Source organism: Felis catus, chromosome B1, assembly GCF_018350175.1.
Source record: "Felis catus isolate Fca126 chromosome B1, F.catus_Fca126_mat1.0, whole genome shotgun sequence".
Lineage (NCBI taxonomy): Eukaryota > Metazoa > Chordata > Mammalia > Carnivora > Felidae > Felis > Felis catus.
The window spans coordinates 52,774,940-52,798,589 of NC_058371.1; the positions used below are offsets into that span (position 1 = coordinate 52,774,940).

At 43.8% G+C, this 23,650-nt stretch overlaps 1 protein-coding gene across 2 annotated transcripts in view; it reads left to right on the forward strand.

The window, feature by feature from the left end:
- Window positions 1–2,846: 2,846 nt before the first annotated feature.
- The window catches only part of FDFT1 (farnesyl-diphosphate farnesyltransferase 1), a 41,641-nt gene continuing 20,837 nt past the window's right edge, over window positions 2,847–23,650 (forward strand). Inside the window, exons 1-5 of one of the 2 annotated variants that reach the window (XM_003984844.6) lie at window positions 2,847–3,067; window positions 12,428–12,525; window positions 13,361–13,544; window positions 19,925–20,053; window positions 23,431–23,622. In XM_003984844.6, coding sequence (XP_003984893.3) covers window positions 2,969–3,067; window positions 12,428–12,525; window positions 13,361–13,544; window positions 19,925–20,053; window positions 23,431–23,622 — 702 coding nt within the window. In that variant the 5' untranslated portion in view covers window positions 2,847–2,968. Of the gene's footprint in view, window positions 3,068–12,070; window positions 12,526–13,360; window positions 13,545–19,924; window positions 20,054–23,430; window positions 23,623–23,650 lie in introns of those variants that run through there. The other variant, XM_045055664.1, reaches the window with a different exon arrangement.

The following is a 23,650-nucleotide window of genomic DNA, read 5'->3' on the forward strand; positions in this document are numbered from 1 at the left end:
CTGTATAGCAAGGGCATCAGCCACTGTCACTTGTCATCCGCATCTGGCAGAGACTCAGGCAGGGGAGTGGGAAAGCTTTATAATGAACAAAAAGGAAGGACTCAGGTGTGCTGACTGGAGGATGTTGGCATAGAGAAGCTGGAAGCAGGCTACCTGGCAGCTGGGTATCTTACGTGATTTCTTTGGCTTTCTGTGGTGGTTCTTGAGTTGAAAGGAAGCGCAAGAGAGAAGTTACTGACCTGGTCCTGACTATTCTGGGCCTGCTGCTGCAGAGGTTGTGGGTCAGAGTGTTGCTATGGTATATGGTCTGGCCATTGACTATTTGTATACGTAGTCTCTGGTTGGGCACACAGGTCAGACTCAGGGAGCTGGATTAGGATTCAACCATGTCTCTCATAAATACCAGCACCATTACGCAATCGTGTCTGGTGTGGTGCCTCTGGAAGCTCTTTGGGGTCAAAGCTCATCTTGCTCATATTTGTTTTTTTCAGTGCCTGCCACATTGCTGATGTTCGGTGGATGCCTGTTGAATCTAAAGAACAGATAATGGTGAGGCCAGGGAACTTCAGAAAAGGATTTCCGAAGGAGGGGATTCCATTTAAGCTGTAATGAACGTGAGGTGGGTGGCTAGATGAGGAGCAAGGGAGAGCATGCTAGAGGTGAATTACTGGGGCCGAGACTGGGGTATACTGTGGCCTGTTTGGGGTCTGCAGGTGCTGCCAGGGCTGGGTCAGGGCTAGAAGTTAGGGTAGTGATGGGATAGAAGGTGGCTAAAATCCAAAAAAAGGAATGGAGGTGCCAAATGATGAGAGAGCTTTCTTTCTTTCTTTCTTTTTTAAAGTTTATTTATTTTGAGAGAGACAGAGAGCGGGGCAGAGGATCTGAAGTGGGCTCTTGTGAACCTCGAGATCATGACCTGAGCCGAAGCTAGACGCTTAACCGACTGAGCCACCCAGGCACCCCGAGAGAGTTTTTATTTCATGCCAGAATCATTAATATTATTGAAAGGCATTTCCTTTGAGGAATTTAAAATTGAAGAATTGTAGGCAAGAGGGTAATATAATGAAGTGTGTGTTTTAAATAAATTAAGCTGTCACTAGGCATGCATGGAGAGAGAGAGATGCGAAGTTGATTTCAAAATAGTTTGGGAGAGAAGATGGGACTTAAACCAAGATGGATCAGAGAGGAGAGATTAAGACGAGAGATGTTTCTTTCTTGGACTCTAGACTTGATGAATGATTTCAAAGGGGACAAGTTTAGGGAAAGGAGGAGTTAGGGATGACATCTGGATTTGATAATTTGGCAGCTGAGAGGCTGTTGGTGCTATTCACCAGAAAAACAGTTTCAGTGGGAGATTTCAGTTATGGACATGTTAAGCTTGCACTGTTTGGGGAACACCAAAGAGGGGGTCCGGCTCAGTTCAGTAAACGTTCATTGTGCAACTAGTATGTGTCAGGCACTGTTCTAGATACTTGGTGTGTTAGTGAACAAAACAAAGATCTATCTCATCTTCCTCCAGCAAGAGGAAACAGACACTAATCATCATAAGTAAACCTTGTATTATATTAGCACATGATAAATTCTATGGAGAAAACTAGAGCAGGATGGGGATCAGCAGTGCGGTGGGCGTGGGGGGACAAACGCCTTCTAAAATAGAATGATCCGGGTGGGCCTAAATGAGGTGGTGAGATTTCATCAAGGACATGAAGGAGCTGGGTATCTGGCGGTAAGATATTGCAGGAAGGGTGAAGTGAACAGCTATACAAAAAGGCCCTAGGGCCAGAGAAGGGGAGAGAGAAAAGATGGAGGCCAAAGAGGTAATGGGGGTGGAGGGGTAATGATACAGGCCTTTGTAGACACTTGTAGGGACTTAGGCTTTTACTAAACAGGGAAGAGATTTCAGGGTTTTAGGCAGTGATTGCATCTGGCTTAAATTCAAAGTGATTATTGCTCGTTGCTGTGTTAAAATAGATTGGGTGTGGGAGTGTGCAGTAGCAAGTCGTTTCTAGGACTGGAGAGATCTCAGATGGAGATACAAATTTCCACATCCCTGTAACAGAGGTTATAGAAACGCTTCAGATTCATTTTGGGGACAAAGTGGGGTCTAAAACACTTATTTAAAGAGGTCCTGTTGTTGAATTTCCAGGAGTGAGTGATATCAGCCAGAAAGAAGTGAAAGGCTTTGTGGAGCGGGCAAAGAAGGGGTGTTACTGCTGGGGGCAGGTGCCCGGGATTCCATGGGGTTGCAAGGGCCGCGGATGACTCTGCCAAGCTTTTGCTCTCTTGTGTTGCAGTAAGCACCTACACCTTGGTGGTGGGCCCACTCGCCTTTTGCTTTGCGCGGATCCAGCACAGGAGGTGTGCGGCGGCGCTCAGAGCGCGGCACTGAAGAGCTAATCTAGCCGACAGGATAAACACGAATAAACAGGTGGAGGGATTACTGACGAAATCATAGCGGACTGTCGCCCGCTGGGCTCTTCTCTGCTTGGTTCTCACCAAAAGCCCGCGCCTGAGACAGAATCCACTGCATCTACGCCGCAGCGCCCTGGTTTGGTTCCCTCTGTGTTCGAGCCCCAAGCTCCACCTAGAGAGAGGGAAAAGGCCTGCCCCCATAGAAGCACCAATCCCGTTCGCCTGTTCCTTTCTCATCTCCAATTAGCTTAGAGGGTGTGGTCGTCACGCCAGACTCATCCTACCGTCGATTGGCCGGCGTCTGCCTGGTGCGAGCGGTCCTAGCCAATCAGAGACCGTCAGTCCACCCCGCGAGCCCACGAGAAGCGGCGCGAGAGCCAGGGACCCGTTGTGATGGGCGGGATGTGGGCGTGGCATCATGAACTGGGCCCGCCTACGCCCCGCCCCACCCACCGCGCCTCTTGGCTTTAATCTTTTGCTGTGTGCGGGCGGGTGTCCACCGGAGGTATACCGGGAGGTGAGCACCGATCCCCGGGACCCGCCGCCCGCCGCCAGAATGGAGTTCGTGAAGTGCTTGGGGCGCCCCGAGGAGTTCTACAACCTATTGCGCTTCCAGATGGGGGGCCGGCGGAAGGTGATTCCCAAGATGGACCAGGTGGGCCGAGCATCCCTGCATCCTGGCTGGGGCGGGGCGGCTGCGCGCGGCGCCGGGCCTGGGGCCTGGCCGACCAGGCCCAAAATCCTGGGCGGAGGGTGCGGCGAGCGGGTGCCAAACGCCTCAGGCGCTCTTCTTCCCTCGGGGCGGCAGACCCCCGCCCCTTCTGGCGGCCCCACCGGCCCAGCCTAACTCTGCTTTCCTAACCCCAAATGGGGCCCAGGTGGTAGGCCTCCTCTTCCCACTCCAACCCTACCCCAGGTTGTCTTGATGTTTCTGCTCTTTCAAGACATTGCTTGCCAGGTCGTTTTTCTTCACTTTTCCTTCTGTCCTTGAGCATTGATGTTATCTGTGTCTTAACTGGTGATTGCAAAATTGAGATTGTGTGGGTAGATTAAGTGGGGGAGGACCTGTGAGAGAATTTGGTGAATGTAAAAAGCTATGCAGATATTGTCCCAGTACCTTTTCTGGAATGAAACCTTGCTCATCCTTCCAGTTTTCAGTTACATCACTTCTTCTATAAGCTTCCCTCATTTTCCTTGGGTCTGATCAATCCCTTATTCTCCAGTGCTTCTTAGGTTTTTTTTTTATAACACATATTTACTCTTCCAAGCTCTTTAGTTACCTGCATGTCTGTCGTTTAGCAACATTGTTGGTTGCTTGAAGGCCAGACTTGGTTTTAATTTATTTATATTTCATCTGCCTCATTCTTGTATCCTTTGTTAACTGAATGCTTACAAAGGTATTTATTCCAACAAGAAACTTACTCTTAAGTGATGAGTGGATGAATAAATACATTCAGCCGAATTAGTGGGTTGTATCAAAAGTTTTAAATTCTTTTTGCCAATGGAAACATCACACATACTATTTTTGGCTTAAATGCACTCTTAATTGGTGTTGTTTATTAAGTAAACACTTTAAATTTCCCATCAGAAAATTTTTTTTCATAATTCAGGATCCATGTCATCCTTCAGGGTCTAGCTTCAGTCAGTGCCACCCCTAGTGACCATTCAGCAAACATTTTTAAACACCTGTTTTGTGCTAGATGTTATGGTGGGTGCACCGTGTTAGGATGTCATGCACAGACAAATAGGACACACAAAATGCTCCCCATCTTGTCAAGTGAATAAGACATTGTAAGACTGTTCACAGAAAATTTAGAAAAGCACCATAACAAGTTACCTATGAAACTCCCTCAACCATTTTCTCTAGTACTGCTTACCTTATATCGGCCCCACGGTCTTGAATGGTGGTCCCCAAATCCCTTTCAGATCCAAGATTCTATATTTGATTCTGGATTTTTAAGCTATTTGGATGTGGAAATCTTGTTCGATGTACCTTTGGTGAATTAATGAATAAAAGGTGGGTACACTACCCCCAAGAAACCTCTAGCGTTTTAAACAAGATAAACTTAAGTAAATGTGGCAGAATATAGTAAATGCATAAGGACATTTATAAAAGGGAAAAATCACTTGTGGGTGGGACAGGGGAGTCCTTTTTTGAGGGATGCTCCTGTGCCTTGTTCAGTAGGTATTTAATTAGAGATTCTTACTGAGAGTTTTTGGAGCTTTCCTGAAATTATTTGCAAACATTTATGTTAGTGTACATTTGTGTGTTTTGAGAGAACAATGTCCACTATTATCCTATCCTTCCAGGGATCTGTGACCCAAAACGCATAGTCACTGCTTTACAAACCAGTTTGTACAGTCTCTTGGGCAGTACCTGTGACAAGTAGTTAACTGCCTCTGGAGACTTGCCCACTTCACCCCCCCAGACATTTTTCGATTTTAGGAAGTGCTACCTTCTAGTACAGTAAGTGGGATTGTTTTCACTCTGTTCTCCCCCTGGAGCCAGGGTCTAATCCATGTTTGTAATCCAGCACTTGACATATTTTAAGAGAACTCTCCTGTTCTTAGGAATACTGATAGCCAGGCCAAATATTCTATGTTCTTCCTTTAGTTATTCATTATATGTTATTCTTTCCAGATCATTTACCAGCCTGTTCTCTCTCCCTTTAAAGTCTAGTGTCCAAAGTTGAACAGTACTCTTTCGGGTTGGTCTGCGCATTTCAGAACTTTAAATTCCTTCTTTATGGATGCAGTATTTCTATGTAACATAGCTGAAGACTGCTTTCACTTTAAAAAATGTATTTTAGTTATAAAATATTTCAAGCAAGTAGAAAAATACTGAAAAAACTCTAATAAACCATTTTCTATTTCCAAGATTAACTATATCGTATAGTAAGTGTTTGCTATATTTGCTTCATCTTTTTTTTCTTAAGAAATAAAAGGGCCATATACAACTAAAGTCCTTTTCTCCATCTTACCTCCCTATCACATTCACTGTCTTTTTTAGGCAGTCTCATCATGCTGTGGGCTTAGAATTGGGGTCAGTCAGATTCCTAATTGCACTTGTTCAAGACCTTTTATTCCATCTTGATGCCCTGATGAAACACTTCAAAAAAAAATACATATATATATATGCATATATATATATATATATATATATATATATATATATATAATGTTTTATTTATTCATTTTGGAGAGATGGTGGAGGAGCAGAGAGAGAGATGACACAGAATCTGTAGTGGGCTCTGTGCTGACACCAGAGAGCCCAATACGGGGCTCGCGACCTGAGCTGGAGTCCAATGCTTAACCGACTGAGCCACCCAGGTGCCCCTGTGCTGAAACACTTTTTAAACCTAGATCTTTACCTTTTAGATAAAGGGTTTCATAATAATGGCTAACGTTTATTGAGCTCTTTGTGTGTGCCAAGCATTATTTTATACACCTCCTTGCATCTATTTTTTAAACCTTCCAGTAATCTTATGAGGAAGGTACTGTTATTTTTCCTGTTTTATAGATGAAGAACAGAGACATAGAGAGGTTAATTAATTGCCCGAGGTCTAGTTATTCAGGGGTGGAGCCTGTCTTTGACTCTGGCTGTCTGACTCTAGAGCTCATTCTCTAAACCCCACCATGCTGCTTATCAGTCAGGTGATGGACCACAGAGACGCCTCAAACAGAGGATTATCCAGATTCAGCTAAAATTGACCCACTTGAGTGTGATGGACACAGGGTGGAAAATGCCCACTCTGATGTGTTCACAATCTAATGGAGAATAGGTGTACAAAAGTAAGATAGCCTAGGGAGTGCCAAGTATTCTTAAGTACATTTTGATTTCAGGAAATTTTAGTGAAACTAGAAAAGTTTTAGAGGGAAAAGTTTTCAGAAAACACAGGAAAAGTACTTTGTAAAGCGTTAGATTTAGTTTAGTGGGGAGGATCTTCAGTAAAAGCTACCATGGGCCAGGTTATATAGGACTAAGCATGATGTGTGTGGGATGATGAGGAAACCAACTTGGCTGAAATGAAAGAGTGAAAGCTAGAAGTATAAATTTCATTAAGTGCATGTGGGAGTCCAGAAGCTGAGTTGTGATCAGTAAAGCAGGTGATGGTTAAGAGCAGAACTATGACACAATGAAAGCAACATTTTTGGAACACAAATTCAACAAGTGGGTGGGATTGGGAAGAAATTACATTGTGAGTTAGAATAATCAAATTAATAATGATAATAATTACCTAATAATAGCAATGGACATCATTTATTGTGTTCTTATGTTTGCCAGGCACTACGCTGAGCTCTTCAAGTCTGTTATCTCAGATTATGAGGTCAGCTTTCGCTGAGTAACAAACCATCCGAAAACTGAGGGACTTAATTCTGGAGACTGGTTACACACGAATGTGAATGTGTTTAACACTGCTGAACTGAACACTTAAAAATGGTTAAGGTGATAAACTTTATGTATATTTTACCACAATTTACAAAAAAACTCAGTGACTCAAAATATCAACAACTTTAGTTCCTAGTCATCTGGGAGAGCTTGGGAGTTCTACTAGTCCGGGCCAGTTTGCTTGATTTCTTCTGGGCTTGCTCAGCTGGCCGGCTGGCTTATGGCTGGGCCATCTGGTGGTTAGCAGGCTGTAGGCTGCAGTGTTAAGGGGAGACTAGGCCATATGTGTCTCATCATCCAGCAGGCTAGCCCTTGGCTTCCGCATGGCAGCTGGAGTTTTCAAGCCTCTGTTGGAATCACATTTGCTACTGTTTTATTGACCAAAAATACTCACAAGGGAACCCAGATTCAAGGATGTGGAGAAAAACCGTATCCCCTGATGGAAAGAGCCATAAACTCCTGTGGCCAGTTTGTAACTCATCACACTTAGTCAATCTTGACAACAGCCCTAAAGTGAGAAGTATTATTATCACTGCTGTTTTACAGATTAGGAAACAGTGGCATAAAGCAATCAGATAAATTCAAAGTCACCTGGCTTGCAGAAGTGGATCCAGGATGCCAACTCAGGCTAGTCTGAAAACCTCCATGCTTCTAGTTTGCCCTCGATGAAGAGCTTAGGTTTGACTGGCCTCAGATAGCTGATTAGATCCCACCACTGTCACTCCTGGCACGTCCCAGCTACTCTATAATTCCTAGTTCCTTTCTTCCCTTCTTAATCTGATGTAGATTAGCTTCCTCTCCTCTCCTCTCCTCTCCTCTCCTCTCCTCTCCTCTCCTGTCCTCCCCTCCCCTCCCCTCCCCTCCCCTCCCCTCCCCTCCCCTCCCCTCTCCTCTCCTCTCCTCTCCTTTCCCCCTCTCTCCTTCTGTCCCTCTCTCTCTCCCTCTCTCCCTTCCTCTCTTCCTTCCCAAATATGTGACCACCAATTGCATGTCAGATATCATTTTAGGTGCTGAAGATATAACAGCAAACAAGATAGGTGAAGACCTTGCTTTTATGAGCCTTACTTACATGCTAGAGGAAGAGAGAATGAAAAAAAGCAAATACAGTTCACCCTTGAACTACATGAGTTTGAACTGCACAGATTTACTTATACATGGATTTTTTTGATAAATGCAGTACAGTACTATAAATGTATTTTCTCTTATGGTTTGCTTTGTTTATTTATTTATTTTACATGTTTATTTATTATTGAGAGACAGAGAGACACAGAGCATGAGCAGGGGAGGGGCCAAGAGATGGAGAGACACAGATTCCGAAGCAGGCTCCAGGCTCCGAGCTGTAAGCACAGAGGCCAAAGCTGGGCTCGAACTCACAAACCATGAGATCATGACCTGAGCCGAAGTCGGACGCTTAACCGACTGAGCCACCCAGGCGCCCCATTAAGTTTGTTTATTTTTGAGAGAGAGAGAGATAGCGCTAGTGGAGGAGGGGCAGAGAGGGGGACCTAGTGGAGGAGGGGCAGAGAGGGGGACTGAGGATCTCAAGCAGGCTCTGCTGTGCTGACGGCAGAGAGTCCAGTGTGGGGCTCGAACTCACAAACTGAGGTCATGACCTGAGCTGAAGTCCGATGCTTAACCAACTGAGCCACTCAGGTGTCCCCCCCAACCTTAGGATTTTCTTAATAACATTTTCTTTTCTCAAACTTACACATATGACATACGAAATTATTTGTTAACTGACTTTATACTATCAGTAAGGCTTTTGGTCATCAGTAGGTTAATAGTAGTTAAGGTTTTGGGGAATCAAAAGTTATATGCAGATTTTCTACAATGTGGGGGTTAGCACCCCTTACCCCAGAGTCTAGAGACTTGACTTCTCTCATTCTCAAATCTCCTCTATAAAATAAGAGTGTTGGAGAAAATGGTAGCCTTGGTTATTCCTAGAGAGAGAAGTGGTAAGGAGGTAGGAGAAAGACCTTCCACGCTATAATCTCTTGATTTTCTTTTTAAGTGAGACTCTTCTAGCTCCAAGATTTGATGAACAATACAGTATAATATTGTTTTGTTGCCTGCAGCTTTTCTGAGTCCTTTTTAAGCCCAAAGAGCCATTAAAAAAGAAAATAGTTAAATAGAGGAAACATAGGACCATACGTTTTCCTTAGCTTAACATGATCTTAGTTTCTCTCTTAATTAACAAAGAAACTGGGGGGAAATGTACACTTCATAGATATTGACGGCTGACTATTTCTGTCACAAAAGGATTTGGCTGTAGGATTCAGGGTTCAGTAAACTTAATTTATACTGAATTTTTAGGAGCGTTTCAGTAAACAGGGACTTGCTGCCACCTGCAAGTTGTATGACATCACTCAGAGGGGCACATAGTGGAAAAAGCAGATGTTTCATAATGATGCATTTCTGGCTTCTATCAAGTCTAAATCCTGACTCTTAGCTGAATAACTTTTGGTAACTTAAGCTCCAGGCAGCAGTTTCTTCATCTATAAAGTAGAAATATTGATCACAGGCCCTTGGCCACAATTTCCCAACTGGCAAATGATCTGAAAATGAGGAGCGTTTTCATAAATGTGGCTCAAAATCATTTGGCAGCAAACCTGCCCTGAATCAAAATGATCCTGGCTTAGTATATTCACACTGCTGTGCAGAAGAAATATTAACAATTAATTATGGGACGTTACTCCATAACAACCGAGGCTGTATATGTGTCTTATTGCCTGCTTTCTACAACACTAAAAATTCTGAGTTCTGCACGCATCTGGCCATGAAGATTCGATGTAGGTGGGTGTAGGTCTGTAATATCTTCCTTAAAGCGTTTTGTACGGGTAAAAGGTAATGTCTGTATTGTGCTTAGCACGTAGTATCTGCCCAACATATGGTAGTTATTAATCTTATTGTTACATAAATTTGGCTCCGTGTGTAGGGTTTCTCCCTATTCTGAGCGATCTGTGTTAAAGTCTTAAGGAAAGCTGTCAGAAGGGTTGGTAGCTTGTGGAACTTGAGGCTGGAGCCCCAGTCCTGGAAGCTCAGTCTTGCACTTCTGGCCACTGCACACTCTTCCTCCAAATGCCCTTCATCCTTGTTTTCTCTTACTTGAGAGTTCTCTGGAGTGTACTTTATCTCAGACAGCAATGGACAATGACAGGAGGCTCTAGGGACAGGCAGCAGTTAGCCCTAGACTTTTTTCCCACCCTCCCCTGCCTGCCAACTCATGCGAATCAAGCAGTGGAAATTTTTATAGTGAGCAGAGTTTTTTTCCAGTGTTTAGTAGTTAGAGCTTCCTATATCTTCTTGATAATTTGAAGAACTTACTGTTCAGAGCAAGGAACTGAAACAAATAGGTGGCCAAGAAAGAATGATGGAAGCAGATAGGGAAGGGAGTTATTGACTTTGTTTTAAGAGTGGAGGAGGTGTTGGTAAGGAGGGGTAGGATTCTTTAAGGTTGCTGCTGTCCAGCTTTTTAATGGAACTCATGGTTAGAAATCAGCCCCAAAGCCATTAGGTATAGCTGAGGATTAAAACATTTGGCAGTGCGGAGAAAGGCATCATTGTGGCCTGGTAACAACAGTTTATGTGGAGAGCTTGCCATGGAGATCAGTAATAGCTGTTGTTCTGTTTCTTTTGTTTCATTGTGAAGCCTTGCCTCTCCACACTTGAGAGGGAAGGAGTTGGTGAATGGTTTTTAAATACTCTGAATGTATTCATTTATTCATCAAACCTTCACTGAGTATTTTTATATGCCAGACACTGCACTAAATGATTTTACTAATATACAGTACTCAGTAAATATTAATTTTTATTAATAATTAAAGTTTTTTAAAATGTTTATTTATTTTTGAGAGAAAGAGAGAGAGAGAGCGTGAGCAGGGGAGGGGCATAGAGAGAGGGAGACACAGAATCCAAAGCAGGCTCCAGGCTCAGAGCCATCAGCCCAGAGCCCCACACAGGGCTCAAACCACAAACCACCTGAGCCAAAGTTTGGAGGCCTAGCCAATTGAGCCACCCAGGCACCCCTTTACTAATAATTTTTTTAATTGAACATTTTTTTAATTGAACTGAAATGAAATTCTCATGAGTATATGATATTTTTTTTAAAGGTTAACTCTCTTGACAGTATGATATGCATCCATGATAGGAAATTTAGTTAATATACACATATGAAAAGGACATGGGTCCACTGGGGTTCAGGGTTCATTGTTAACATTCCAAAGTGGTGTATCCAACTAGTGATATGCCATATGTATATTTTTAACCACTGTCCTGTTTGGTATTTCAAATGTTTCCTTCTCTTACAAAGACAGTGAGGAGACTGGGGTTGGGAGGAGAGTAAGTATATGGAAACTCTGTACTTCACACTGAATTCTCTTGTGAATGTAAAATAGCTCTAAAATTAAAGTCTGTAAAACACACATACACACACAGACAGCAGTTCTTTGAGATGTGCTTGAAATGAAAACATGGCTTTTTTTTTCCCCTAGAAAAATGATTCTCGTTTTCCTTAGGGAAGAGTAAAGTTCAGGAAGCAGCTCATTACAGCTCACTAGTTTGAAAGAGAAAGAGGATTAGAAATATTAAAAGTAACAGCTAGCTTTCCAGGGGATAGAAGACGTTCAACAGGTGTTAAAAGCCAGAGGTGGACAGTAAAGTGCGAGAAACAGGTTTTATTCAGAAAAACTAAAGGGGAAAAGAGACCCCAGTGTAGACTTGGGCTCAATTTCGAATACGACAAGGAAGAGTGGGGATTTCTAGCCAAGGAGCAGAGTGAAGGGGTCGGTGGATGGAAAATGACTGAGATGAAACATCTGGGGTGAGGGGCGTTCTAGCTAAAGGATCTAACCTAAAGGGATTCTTGCTGGAGGCAGGCCAGGGCGATGGGATGATGGGAGATGAGGAACCCTGCAGGACGATCAAGGTGATCGGTAGCAGGATTATTGCTAAAATTGGGCGTTGCGGTGATAGGCACAAGCACAGAAATGTAAGGTTCAGAGAGCCCGACTTAAGTCTGGTCAAGGAGAGGTTCTGTCATCAGGAGGAAAAGCCAGCTTGGCAGAGGGGACAGGGCTCCGCCAGCCGTCAGTGGGTTCTGCGGACTCGGGGAAGACCGGGAGGAAGGTGGGGGTGGTGGAGGGGTCTCCCGCCAGGGGCCGCGGGGGCGGGGCTGACCTCAGGAGGGCGGTGGCCCCCCCCCTCCCGACTGGGTGGGCGGGGCGGGCGGAGGCGCGCAGCCGCTGGGCCTACCGCTGGCCTGGTGGGGTGGAGGGAGAGCCCGCCCCGCCCTCTGGGGCGCGCCTCCCGGATCGGCTCGGGTCTATGGAGGAAAAATTCTACGCCAGCCCTGCGATTTCCATGGCCGCAGCCGCCTGCGGCACCAAGGCCATGTCCCTGTTCAAGCGGACCTTGGTGCTGAGCCCCGCCGCGGCGCCCCGGGGTACGGGCACGGGCTCCCCGCCACGCGGCTGCCCCTTGCCTCCCGCCGCCTGGCCCTCCAAGGACTGGCCGCGCGGAGAGGGCGTCTGCGGCAGGCTGCGGAGCCCGCCGGTGGCCGGCCGCCCGCCCCATTCCCACTCCTGCTCCGCCGCGTCTCCCACCTCCGTGTGTCTTCTCTGCCCGCAGGATTCGCTCAGCAGCAGCTTGAAAACTTGCTACAAGTATCTCAATCAGACTAGTCGCAGTTTCGCAGCTGTCATCGAGGCGCTGGATGGGGAAATGCGGTGAGTGGCCAGACAGCTCCTTTTTGCTTGGGGCAAGAAGGCTTTTCCAGGGAACTTTGAGCCACTCGAAGCTACTTTCTGACAGTCCCTATCATTGCAGTCTCCGTTTGTGGCTCAGCTAGAACGTGCCCCACTCATGCCTCACCTGAGTGAAGGCAATGTCTCGTTGGAACACCCATGTATTTACTTTAGAATGCCCTTCCAGGCAGTTAGCCATCCAGTAGTTGCCCTGTGGGCCCAGCTTCAGGGAAGCGGGGAGGAAGGGCGGGGGAGTGGATGGTGGTGTTTGTTAACTTTTTTTAGTCCTGGCAGCTCAACCTGTCTCTGAGGAGGTCATGCATTTATTTTTCTTGGCTTCCCTTATGCTGCTTTGCAATTCTAGTATATGGGGTTAATTCTTCCCAAGTTGCTGCTGTGCAGGCTGCATACATGAACCTAGACCAATTGCCTTGCTGTATGATAGCATTTATACCGAGAAGTTATAGCGTCTTTTGACATTTTAATCTGCAAAATATTTGTTCCATGTAAACACTTGGTTTGCTGATCTTTGTATGGTTGTTCTACAGTAGTTAAATGTAACTCATTCTGGGAGTAGTTGTGACATCCAGCTGCTAGGTTTTTTATTTCGTGTTTTATAAATAAACCACTGAAGTCCATTGCTCCCATCTAAGAAAAGAAAGCTGAGATGGCTCATTAAGTACAAAAGGGTTTGGCTCTCCTTTCAGACTTCTTTAGAGGTAAGGCTATAGGAGGTTTGCATTCATGACATGTTATTTTAAAATACGTATCTTTGGATGTTTATCTGTTACATTAATAGTTCTTCCATTTTTTACAGCCATGCGGTATGCATATTTTATCTGGTCCTCCGGGCTCTGGACACTCTGGAAGATGACATGACCATCAGTGTAGAAAAAAAGGTCCCACTGTTGCACAACTTCCACTCTTACCTTTATGAACCAGACTGGCGGTATATGGAGAGCAAGGAGAAGGATCGACAAGTGCTAGAGGACTTCCCAACGGTAGTGGAATTACAAATGTCTTCTGCCTATGGTTGTGTTGATAACTGATGATATAGTTGGCGGCTAGCCCCCATACCTGGAGAGAGCAGTGAAATAAGCAGTCTGAGGACAGTGTCATATACTGTGCTGGGTAAGAACTCTGGTAGCCAAGACTCTGAAGCCAGACTGCCACTCTTCCACTTAGTAACTGGTGCTTAGTGATGTGGCCTGTCTAAATGTCAGTTTCTTCATCTATAGAGATAATAATACCTACCCATAGGATTGCTGTGAGATTTCTAAGATTTAACACAGGTTAGAATGGTGTTAGCTTCTATTATTGTTACCAGTATGTTGCTCGGAAGTCCAGTATTTCCTTCTTCAGAAAGTTACATTCTAAATCCAGTGTGGTAAAAGATGGATTTTCAGGCTCGTTCACAAAACCCGTTGCCATGTAATACAGTCAAAGGCTTCTGGTACCCTTAACCTGGTAGTGTGGATGTGTTGTTCTTGATGTTGTTCTTGACGGGTAGTCGCCATGGGGTAGGGAGCAGGCTCTTAGCAGCTGGGGTGAGGACTGACAAGCACAATGATGCCCTGCCACTTATGGCCTTTGTCTGTGCCTTGGTTTCCTCATTTGTAAAGTTGAGAGCTCTCAGGATTGATAAGTTCATATGTATAAAGTACTTAGGGACACCCGGATGGCTCAGTTGGTTGAGTGTCCACCTCTTGGTTTCAGCTCAGGTCATGATCCCAGGGTCATGAGACAGAGCCCAGCATTGGGCTCCATGCTGAGGGTGGAGCCTACTTCAGATTGTCTCTCTCTATCTGTCTATCTCTCCCACTCTCCCTCTGCCCCTCTCTCCCACTCACGCTCCCTCTCTAAAATAAAATAAATAAATGAACATCAAGTACTTAGAAGATTGCTTGCTGCATACTAAGTATTCTATAAATACTAGGTGTTTAGTCCATTCTGTTGGAGTAAAGTGGGTTATAATTAAACTCTTGAGCTTTAGAAAATTGACAAGTTTATGTTACATGTGTCATTAGGTCTTTTCTGGAATTTGCATGTCTTATCACACAAATAAGTGTTTCTTTCATATCTTATGTATAAAGGTTTGATTTAGCAAAGTCTCATGTTCTCTAAGAGCCCAAAGAAGCCCTTCTTTTTATGCACAATTTCTAGAATCTGGGGGGAAGAATAGTCCTCACGTGGCTGTTGCCATTGAAACAGGTCTATATTCCAGTGGGGAGGCGAGGAATCCACCCATTACAGAAGAATGTTTGAGACACTCCTTGGGTGAGGAAGGGCTATTTCAGAGTACTGAGATCATACCTTCACTGTCAAAGACAAAAATAAAATACGGTATGATTCAAACCAAAAGAAAAAGTCTGTGAGGAATTATTAGGTGGAGCTGATCCAGTGCACTGCTGTGATACAAGAGAGGAAGAAGAACCTGGGACGCATAATTAGGTGAGGAATTAGAGCTCTCACCTAGAGAGGGTACCAGTGATTTGACTCTCCCAGGGTACCTCTCACATGAGCAGAGGTTGGGTTTCCTCTGGCTGGAAATCCACAGACATTCACTGATGAGCTTGTGACACTCCACTAATGCAGAGAAAGTGCTGCAGACAGAGTCCCAGAGCCTTTATTTATTTATTTGTTTATTTTTGAGAGAGAGAGAGAGAGAGAGAGAGTGCGAGCGGGGAAGGGGCAGAGAGAGAGGGAGACACAGAATCCGAAGCAGGCTCCAGGCCCCGAGCTGTCAGCACAGAACCTGATGTGGGGCTCAAACCCACAAACTGTGAGATCATGACCTGAGCCGAAGTCAGATGCTTAACCAACTGAACCACCCAGGCGCCCTGCTCCCAGAGCCTTTATTATTGATGTGTATTCTCACTTTAAAAAGTGATATTCTAGCTAGAGCCTCCAAAACCAAAAAAACCTTCCAAACTACTTTTGACTTGAGTAAATTCATAACAAATAATTTCTAGTCATGGGAAAATGTCATAGGTATTTTAAAAATCAAGGTGCCCCTATCCACTCAGCAAAAATGGATATGAAAATGTGTGAATGCTAGAATAATTTTGCGGGGGGGTAGAGCTGATAAATGTTTAGATAATTCCAATATGCTTAGAAAACCAAAATCTTCTCCTTTATAAATACTGCATTGCAATGGAAAAACAACAGTTTGTTCAAGAAAATTGCACCATTAAATCTATCTTTTCCTGTGTTGGGGAGTAGAGTGAGAGCTGACAGGCACTTCTGTCCTGAAAGCAGAGACTAGCCCTGGAAGAGGAGAAGGGAGCAGAGAGTACAGGCCAGGCATCATTATTTTGCTGTTGTTAACCCTTTATATCCTTATGAATGTGAAATCTATGGGAGCTAGGTGTTTTGTGAGAGTGTAACTGTGTTTTGTTTTGTTTTTTAATTTTTTTAAGGTTTATTTGTTTTGAGAGAAAGAGAGGGAGTGAACAGGGGAGGGGCAGAGAGAGAGAATCCCAAGCAAGCTCCGTGTCCGTGCTGTCAGCCTAGAGCCTGATGCGGGACTCGAACTCATGAACCATGAGATCGTGACCTAAGCTGAAACCAAGAGTCAGACGCTTAACCGACTGAGCCGCCCAGGCACCCTGTGAGAGTGTAATTTTGAATTGGAGGTCCTTTCAGCCTTTTGTTCGATTGAGATAGAAATATATGGAAATTCACGGTGCCTTACTTTCTTAAGGAAAGGTTTGTGCACATGCTGATCTATCCCACCATCTCCTTGAAATAAGATGCATAGTTTGAAAGGTAAAGCCGTCTGGTTAGGCGGACAGTCAGTTTTGGGCAAGGGCCTAAAGGCAGAATAGATAACTTGGCCTCACTCACACAGTACTGCTCTTTCTTAGACATGGCACAGAGCCATTTCTTTTTTTATGTTTTATTATTTACTTTTGAGAGAGAGGGTGTGGGGGAGGGGTAGAGAGAGAGGGAGACAGAGGCTCTCAAGCGGGCTCCAAGTTGATAGCAGAGAGCCGGATGCGGGGCTCAAACTCACAAACTGTGGGATCATGACCTGAGCCGAAGTCAGACGCTTAACCGACTGAGGCACCCAAGTGCCCCGCACAGTACTGCTCTTAGACTGAAGCAAGGAGGGCCTTACTCTGAGGCAAAAGGGGGGCTCCTCACTCTCAGCTCCCCTTCTAGACTATGCTCTGAGTGTCTGGAATTCCCTACCCTTAATTCCCTGAGCCACCGTACCCCTAGGCCTCCTCGTGCTGGACAGAGTGGGTGCAGCCTGGGAGTGGGATCAGCGGTCTGCCCTGCTGCATTTCGGAACCAAGTCCTGAGGGAATTGTAAATTCACACCTGAGGCCTTCAGGCTGTTGTGGAGGTATCTCTGTCAAGGCAGGAGAACAGAACGTACTGTTTCACAAGTTACTGGTTTAACAAGCGACTGATAATTTTAAGATAACTTTCATCCCAGGCAGTGTGGATTTTAGGCATAAGCCTAGACAGAGAGTTCTGTCTAAGTGCACACTTCCTCAATGTGTGTGCCTTGAGATTGAACCTGGTATTTTATGCTTTAGTGGTCAATACTTGAAAGTCAGGCTTTCTAGAACTCTCATTGTACATTATGGATGAGATATCTTTTTCACCTGGTACTAGTGGAAACTAGCAGTCTTCAAGATAACATGGGGTTATTTTTAAATGATAATAGCAATAATAATATTTATTGAGCTGTGAATTAGTTACAAAGTATATTTCATTAGTGATTTACTATTTGTATGATTTTCTGTTAATGTAGTTTTAATATTTAATCACTGGCATATTTCACTGCTCTTTTATTTTTTTATTATATATTTTAATATTTATTTTATTTTTGAGAGAGAGAGAAAACATGCAAGCAGGGGAGGGGCAGAGAGAGGGAGACAGAGGATCCGAAGCAGGCTCTGGGCTGACAGCGGAGAGCCCGATGTGGGGCTCAAACTCAATGATCCGTGAGATCCTGACCTGAGCTGAAGTCAGACGCTTAACTGACTGAGCCACCAGGCGCCCCATTTACTGCCTTTTTAAAAATTGGTCAAAAACAGGACTTGGCAAATAAGCGAAGGTAGAATTATCTGGTGTTTTGATCATAACGTCCTGAAATTTATAGGGAATTTTTAGTATAGGTTAATGGAAATGTCTTGCTACCCTTGACCCCTACTTTGGTGTTTGGCCTTTCTCCATTATACGAGCGGATTCACCATGCTATCCTTGAGTGTGACTCAAGGACCTAGAAATCTGTAGTTGTGAAACACAGTTACCTGGAGGGACAGTAAAAAGTCCTCATGGCTCAGGGCGCCTGGGTGGCTCTTTTGGGTGAGTGTCTGAATTCATCTCAGGTCATGATCTCACAGTTCATGAGTTCGATCCCCGTCTCAAGCTCTGTGCTGTCAGCGCAGAGCCTGCTTCAAATCTTCTGACCGCCTCTCTGCCCCTCCCCCACTTGTGCTCTCCCAGAAATGAATAAATATTTAAACAAAAACCGTCCTTGTGGCTCATTTCACTCAACAGAGCTTGCTGTTGCTCCTAGAGAGTATGTGAAACTGGGTGCCAAGCACGGAGGAGCCCCTTAGTGCTCTCCCTCTCTCAGGTGTCTGGGAAAACATAGGGCTCTTCACTATCACCCTTTTTTTTGTTGTCGTTAATGTTTGTTTATTTTTGAGAGAGAGAGAGACAGACTGCGCATGAGCAGGGGAGACACAGAGACAGAGACAGAGAGGGAGACACAGAATCCGGAGCAGGCTCCAGGCTCTGAGCTGTCAGCACAGAGCCAGAAAGCAGGGCTTGAACTCATGAACTGTGCGATCATGACCTGAGCTGAAGTTGTACCCTTAACCCACTGAGCCACCCATGCGCCCTCCTAGATATTTTTGTTTTCATTTTTTGAATTCTATAATTAGATAATGATAAGTCCCAAAAAGTTGTTGAAGGGGATGGTTCAGTCAGCAGTGAAGTGTTTCTTTTGGTGTGCTTGATTTTAAGAATCTAAGCCCCTCCTCTTTCCTCACCTCACTGGTCTTTGTTCTCATAAACAGAATGACCTAGTCAAGGATCTGTTGAAAGAATGGGGTCCTGAGGAGATTCAGGGATTCAGATGCCCTTTGATAGAGTTGCTCATTTGTTTCAGTCCGTAATAGAAATGACTTTTTGGCTTTGTCTTCCAGCTGTTCTGGAAAGAACAGTGTTCTGGAAAGATTGGATTGATTTTATGGACTTTTGGGATTGTTTTTAATTTCAATTTTTATTTTTGGAGGGAGAGGGAGGTTTTTTTGCACTGACAGTGGCGAGCCTGATGTGGGGCTTGAACTCACAAACCGAGAGATGATGACCTGAGCTCAACCGAATGAGCCACCCAGGGACCCCGGACTTATGGGGTTTAACAGTTTATGTTATTCAGAGTAATGGTAAAATATCTTAGGCCTCTGAATCCCGTGCTGTGCCACCAGCTGGTTTTCCCTCAGGTCCTTACGTATAGGTGTTTCTTGAACAAGTTTTTCTAACATTTCTGCAAACACAGACCAAGTCATTCTCACACTTCTGATGATTAATAAAGTCTGTTAACTGTTTTCAGTATTGTGTGTTGCCTCTATTAATATTTTGTAGCATTTTATGAAGTTTCATGGTGTTTCCATATTGTGTTTTGATCACCTATAAACACTTCTTTGAACTTAGGACGTTTGTATAATAGCAGTGAATTTAAAAAATATCAGTATGATTTCTACATTAGAGTTTGGGCTATGGAAAAAAATGTTGGGTAGCATGCCTCAGGTTGGGGTAAATTGAGTTGTTTGAGGAATTAAAATGTATAGCCTTCTAGAGGGGAGACACTATAACTTCAAGATAGAAATTTGGGAATTGATGATAGAAAATGGTTGGCTGATCTCCTCAGTAAACTGTACAGGGGCATGAGTTTCTGGTCCTTTCCAAGGCTGTGTATCCCCATTGCCTAGAACAATGCTTGTTGTGGGGGAAGTGCTTGATACATGTTTGCAGGAATGAGTCTCCCATCCCATGAGGTTTGTCTAAAATGGGGCATTCTTCCTAAAATTCTTATGTTTATGCCTACTCTATATTGAAGCATCTTATTTATTATATAATGGAAAGATGAGCATGTTGTGAGATTTTGAATTTTCTTTTGAGTGTAGAAATCTTAGCATTTTTAGACCCTTCTATTTTCATAAATATAAAATTTCTGAGTTTATTATTCAGTATATAGACTAGCATAACCTAGGTGTTAGGCTTATAGATGAATCATTTGGGAGCCTTAATGGGTTCCACTATTGCTTTGTTTTACAATCTATAGGTAACCATGTTGGTTCCCAATGTACCTACATGTTTCATATTTTCTCTGTTTTTTGTGTGATTTCTATTTCAGATCTCCCTCGAGTTTAGAAATCTGGCTGAGAAATATCAAACGGTGATTGTTGACATTTGTCGGAAAATGGGATTTGGGATGGCGGAGTTTTTGGATAAACACGTGACATCCGAACAGGAGTGGGACAAGGTGAGCGGTTACAAAGCAGTGTTGGTGTGTGGTACGTGAGACAGAGCTGAGGGTGTTCACTGTTAAGTTCAGAAAGAGGGATAAAGTTGTCTACCCGTTCCAGGTTTTCTGCTTTTACAACCCATCTGTTTAGTTTGAATGGCTCATCATAAACACTTAATATAGGGGCTTATCCTTGAATACTTGAACTAATCCATGCCCTAGAGGAGTTTACCAGTAAGTCAGGCCAAAGTAGATAGAACTTGCCCCAGGGGTACAGATGTCAAGCTTCTAAAAGTGTCTCTGACTCGCTGTGATATTTTAGATAAATGGGCAAATTGCTTCATGTAGTATAAAGATATCAGTGGTTTTCATATCTTAAAAATGTTTTTTTTTATTATTTTCTTCCGTTTCTGAGTACATGTGTATGTGTACACACCTTAGTATCTGAATCCTTTCTCCAGTTCCATCTTAACACAAGATTACATTTATTTGTTTATTCATTCATTTAAAGTTTATGTATTTTGAGAGAGAAAGCATGAGGAGGGGGAGGGATGGGGGCAGGGAGAGAATCCCAAGCAGGCTCTATGCTGATACCCAGAGGCTCGATCTCACGAACTGTGGGGCTCAATCTCGCAAACTGTGAGCTTATGACCTGAACCGAAATCCAGAGTCAGATGCTTCACGGACTGAGTCATCCAAGTGCCCCTACCCAAGATTACTTTTAAACTCGGGGCCAGCTTGACCCCAAGAAGTAGGCATTCCTCAAACTGTTAAATTGTATGTGTGTTTCCTTAGAAACAAAAACAAGTTTAATGAGAAACCAAAGATAGTGACTTTGGATCTTGGGTGTGTTGTGCTGAGGAGTGAGCACCTCTCCAACACCTTACCTTTTTCTTTCCCATCATCTCCTTACAGAATTAACACAGTATGAGATGTTCCAAATTTCTTGACCTCTCTCCCCCAATTCCTATGGCGGTTATAAATGGGTATGCGCGGGGATTAGTGGTGGGAGACCTCACATGGATGAGGTTATCTTCTTCAGGAGACAGAGTAGCTGGAAAGGGCTATGAGAGCAGATGATGTGGCAGATAAAATTATAATGGCTTTTATTTGGCCTGAGTTTATTCCTGAGCAGCAGCTGAGTAGGATATTAGCCAGGGTAGGAGTAGGGGGCAGGGAGAGAGTGCTTTTCTAGACAAAGTGACCTAATTGACTCTGGGGACTAAAGTAAACATCAGAATACAGGATAGAAGGGACAGGTCTTGCCCATTTTCCATAGGCATGGTGTTTGTGAGCCTTCTTCGTCACCCTAGTGGAGGCAAAGACATTTTAATCATCTAATTGTGTATGTATTTTGTATCTTTAATGGTATTTAGGTTGGGATCTCAGAAGAGACACAAACTGCATACATATGCATTGGGTGAGTGTAGGTCCAAAGTCCGGCCTCTTAATCCTTCAGTCATCAAAACTTGCTGGCAGCGTCTTTGGAACTGCTGGCTTATGCTCTCCAGATGAGCGTGCGTGTGACTGCTGCTGGGCTATCAGTTGATCAATTTAAAGTTAAAGCTGAAACAACTCCTGGCCAAGAATCAGCACTCGTTAGCTGCATGGTAGCTTCCTTTTCTGCCCTGCAGACCTACACAGGGAACCTAATGATCGGTTGTTGAATACAAGTTCTGATTAGATCAGTACTTTTAATGATTTCCCCCTCTCTCTTTAACTGTGGAGGAGGAGGACTACTTCCATTCTAGGAATATTTCTATCCAAAGAACCATTATCTTAAAATATACTTTTCCTTGGACAGCTCTATGGATGTACTCATGTTTTTTAGTTTCTAGTAGTTCTTTGGAAATTTCTTACAGTTTCCCACAGCTCATTTCTGTCTAATTTTAGCATATCTTTACTCTTTCCAGATTCTTCCTTTCCTAGACCGTATTTCGAGTGCATTCTTTTTGCCGTTTCATTGTGCCCCTTGATTGGTCTCTGGCTTTGTGTTACTTTCAACCAAAGACCCTCCTCTGTGGTCTTTCCCTAATGTTTACCCTTCCTAATGTCCTCCCCAGAGTGTACCTTTAACTGCCCTCCACTTCTAAAATTGTCTAATGGACATTAATTTCATAAGAGTATTGCATTAAATTGTCTTGCAATACTCTTCTCAGGAGAGGATAGCTTTGACAAGCCACTTTTTTTTTTTTTTTAATTTTTTTTTTCAACGTTTTTTATTTATTTTTGGGACAGAGCATGAACGGGGGAGGGGCAGAGAGAGAGGGAGACACAGAATTGGAAGCAGGCTCCAGGCTCTGAGCCATCAGCCCAGAGCCCGATGCGGGACTCGAACTCACGGACCGCGAGATTGTGACCTGGCTGAAGTCGGATGCTTAACTGACTACGCCACCCAGGCGCCCGACAAGCCACTTTTATGGAGAAAAAGTCTTTGACGATTAAGAATGACATTTGCCAAGATCTCTTTTGAGGAGAGGCAGTCTTATCGAAATTGTTAAAGCCTGCCTTTAAGCCAGACCACCTGGCTTTGAGTCCCTGGCCTCTGACTTCTCAGATGAGTGATCTTGGACAATTAACTGACTTCTTTTCTGTCCCAGCTTCCTAAAATGGTGGTAATAATAATACATGCCTCAGGGTGCTGGGTGGCTCAGTCGGTTCAGTGTCTGACTTCAGCTTAGGTCATGATTTCACGGTTCGTGAGTTCAAGCCCTGCATTGGGCTCTGCTGTCAGCACAGAGCCTGCTTTGGATCTTCTCTTTCTCTCTCTCTGCCCCTCCCCCGCTCTTCTGTCTTCTCTCAAAAATAAACAAACATTAAAAATTTTTAAAAAATAATACGTGCCTCATAAAGGTGTTTGTGAGGACTGAATATGCAGAGTGCTTAAAACAGTGTCGAGAACATAGTGGTTGTACTTTGTTCTTCTGTATAATGAAGATTTTGAGACACTGCCAGATCTCTAAATGTCTTCAAAATTGAACTCTACTTAGTATTCTAGCTTCTATTAGAATATTCCTAATTCCCTATGGCCTTCACTCTCAATTTTAGATCTCAAAAAGTTTACTGTACTAGTTTATTTTTTCAGTAACCTTTTATTCTAGAAGTAATGCATGTTCACAGTAGCAATACAGAAAATGCAGGTGAAACAAATAAAAACATCACACCAGCCAGAGATCAGAGATCGCTTTGATTAAATCTTTTGTGCACATCCTTTTTGGATGTTTTTTTATTCCTTATATGTCCATAGTGTATATTTGTGTCTGAATCAAAATGAGATGTTGTACTTTCTGTTTGGAATCTGTTTTTGTTTTTGCTTTTGTTTTGTAGTTAATGATCTTTACTGTTTTCATGTCAGTAAATACATATTAAAGTACTTTAAAAATAATCTTTTACAGTACTGTCACTATGTCGCCGGGCTGGTGGGAATTGGCCTTTCCCGTCTGTTCTCAGCCTCAGAGTTAGAGGACCCCCTAGTTGGTGAAGATGTAGAACGTGCCAATTCTATGGGCCTGTTTCTGCAAAAAACAAACATCATTCGTGATTATCTGGAAGACCAACGAGAAGGAAGAGAGTTTTGGCCTCAAGAGGTAACAGAGTTAGGGGATTTGGGAAAAA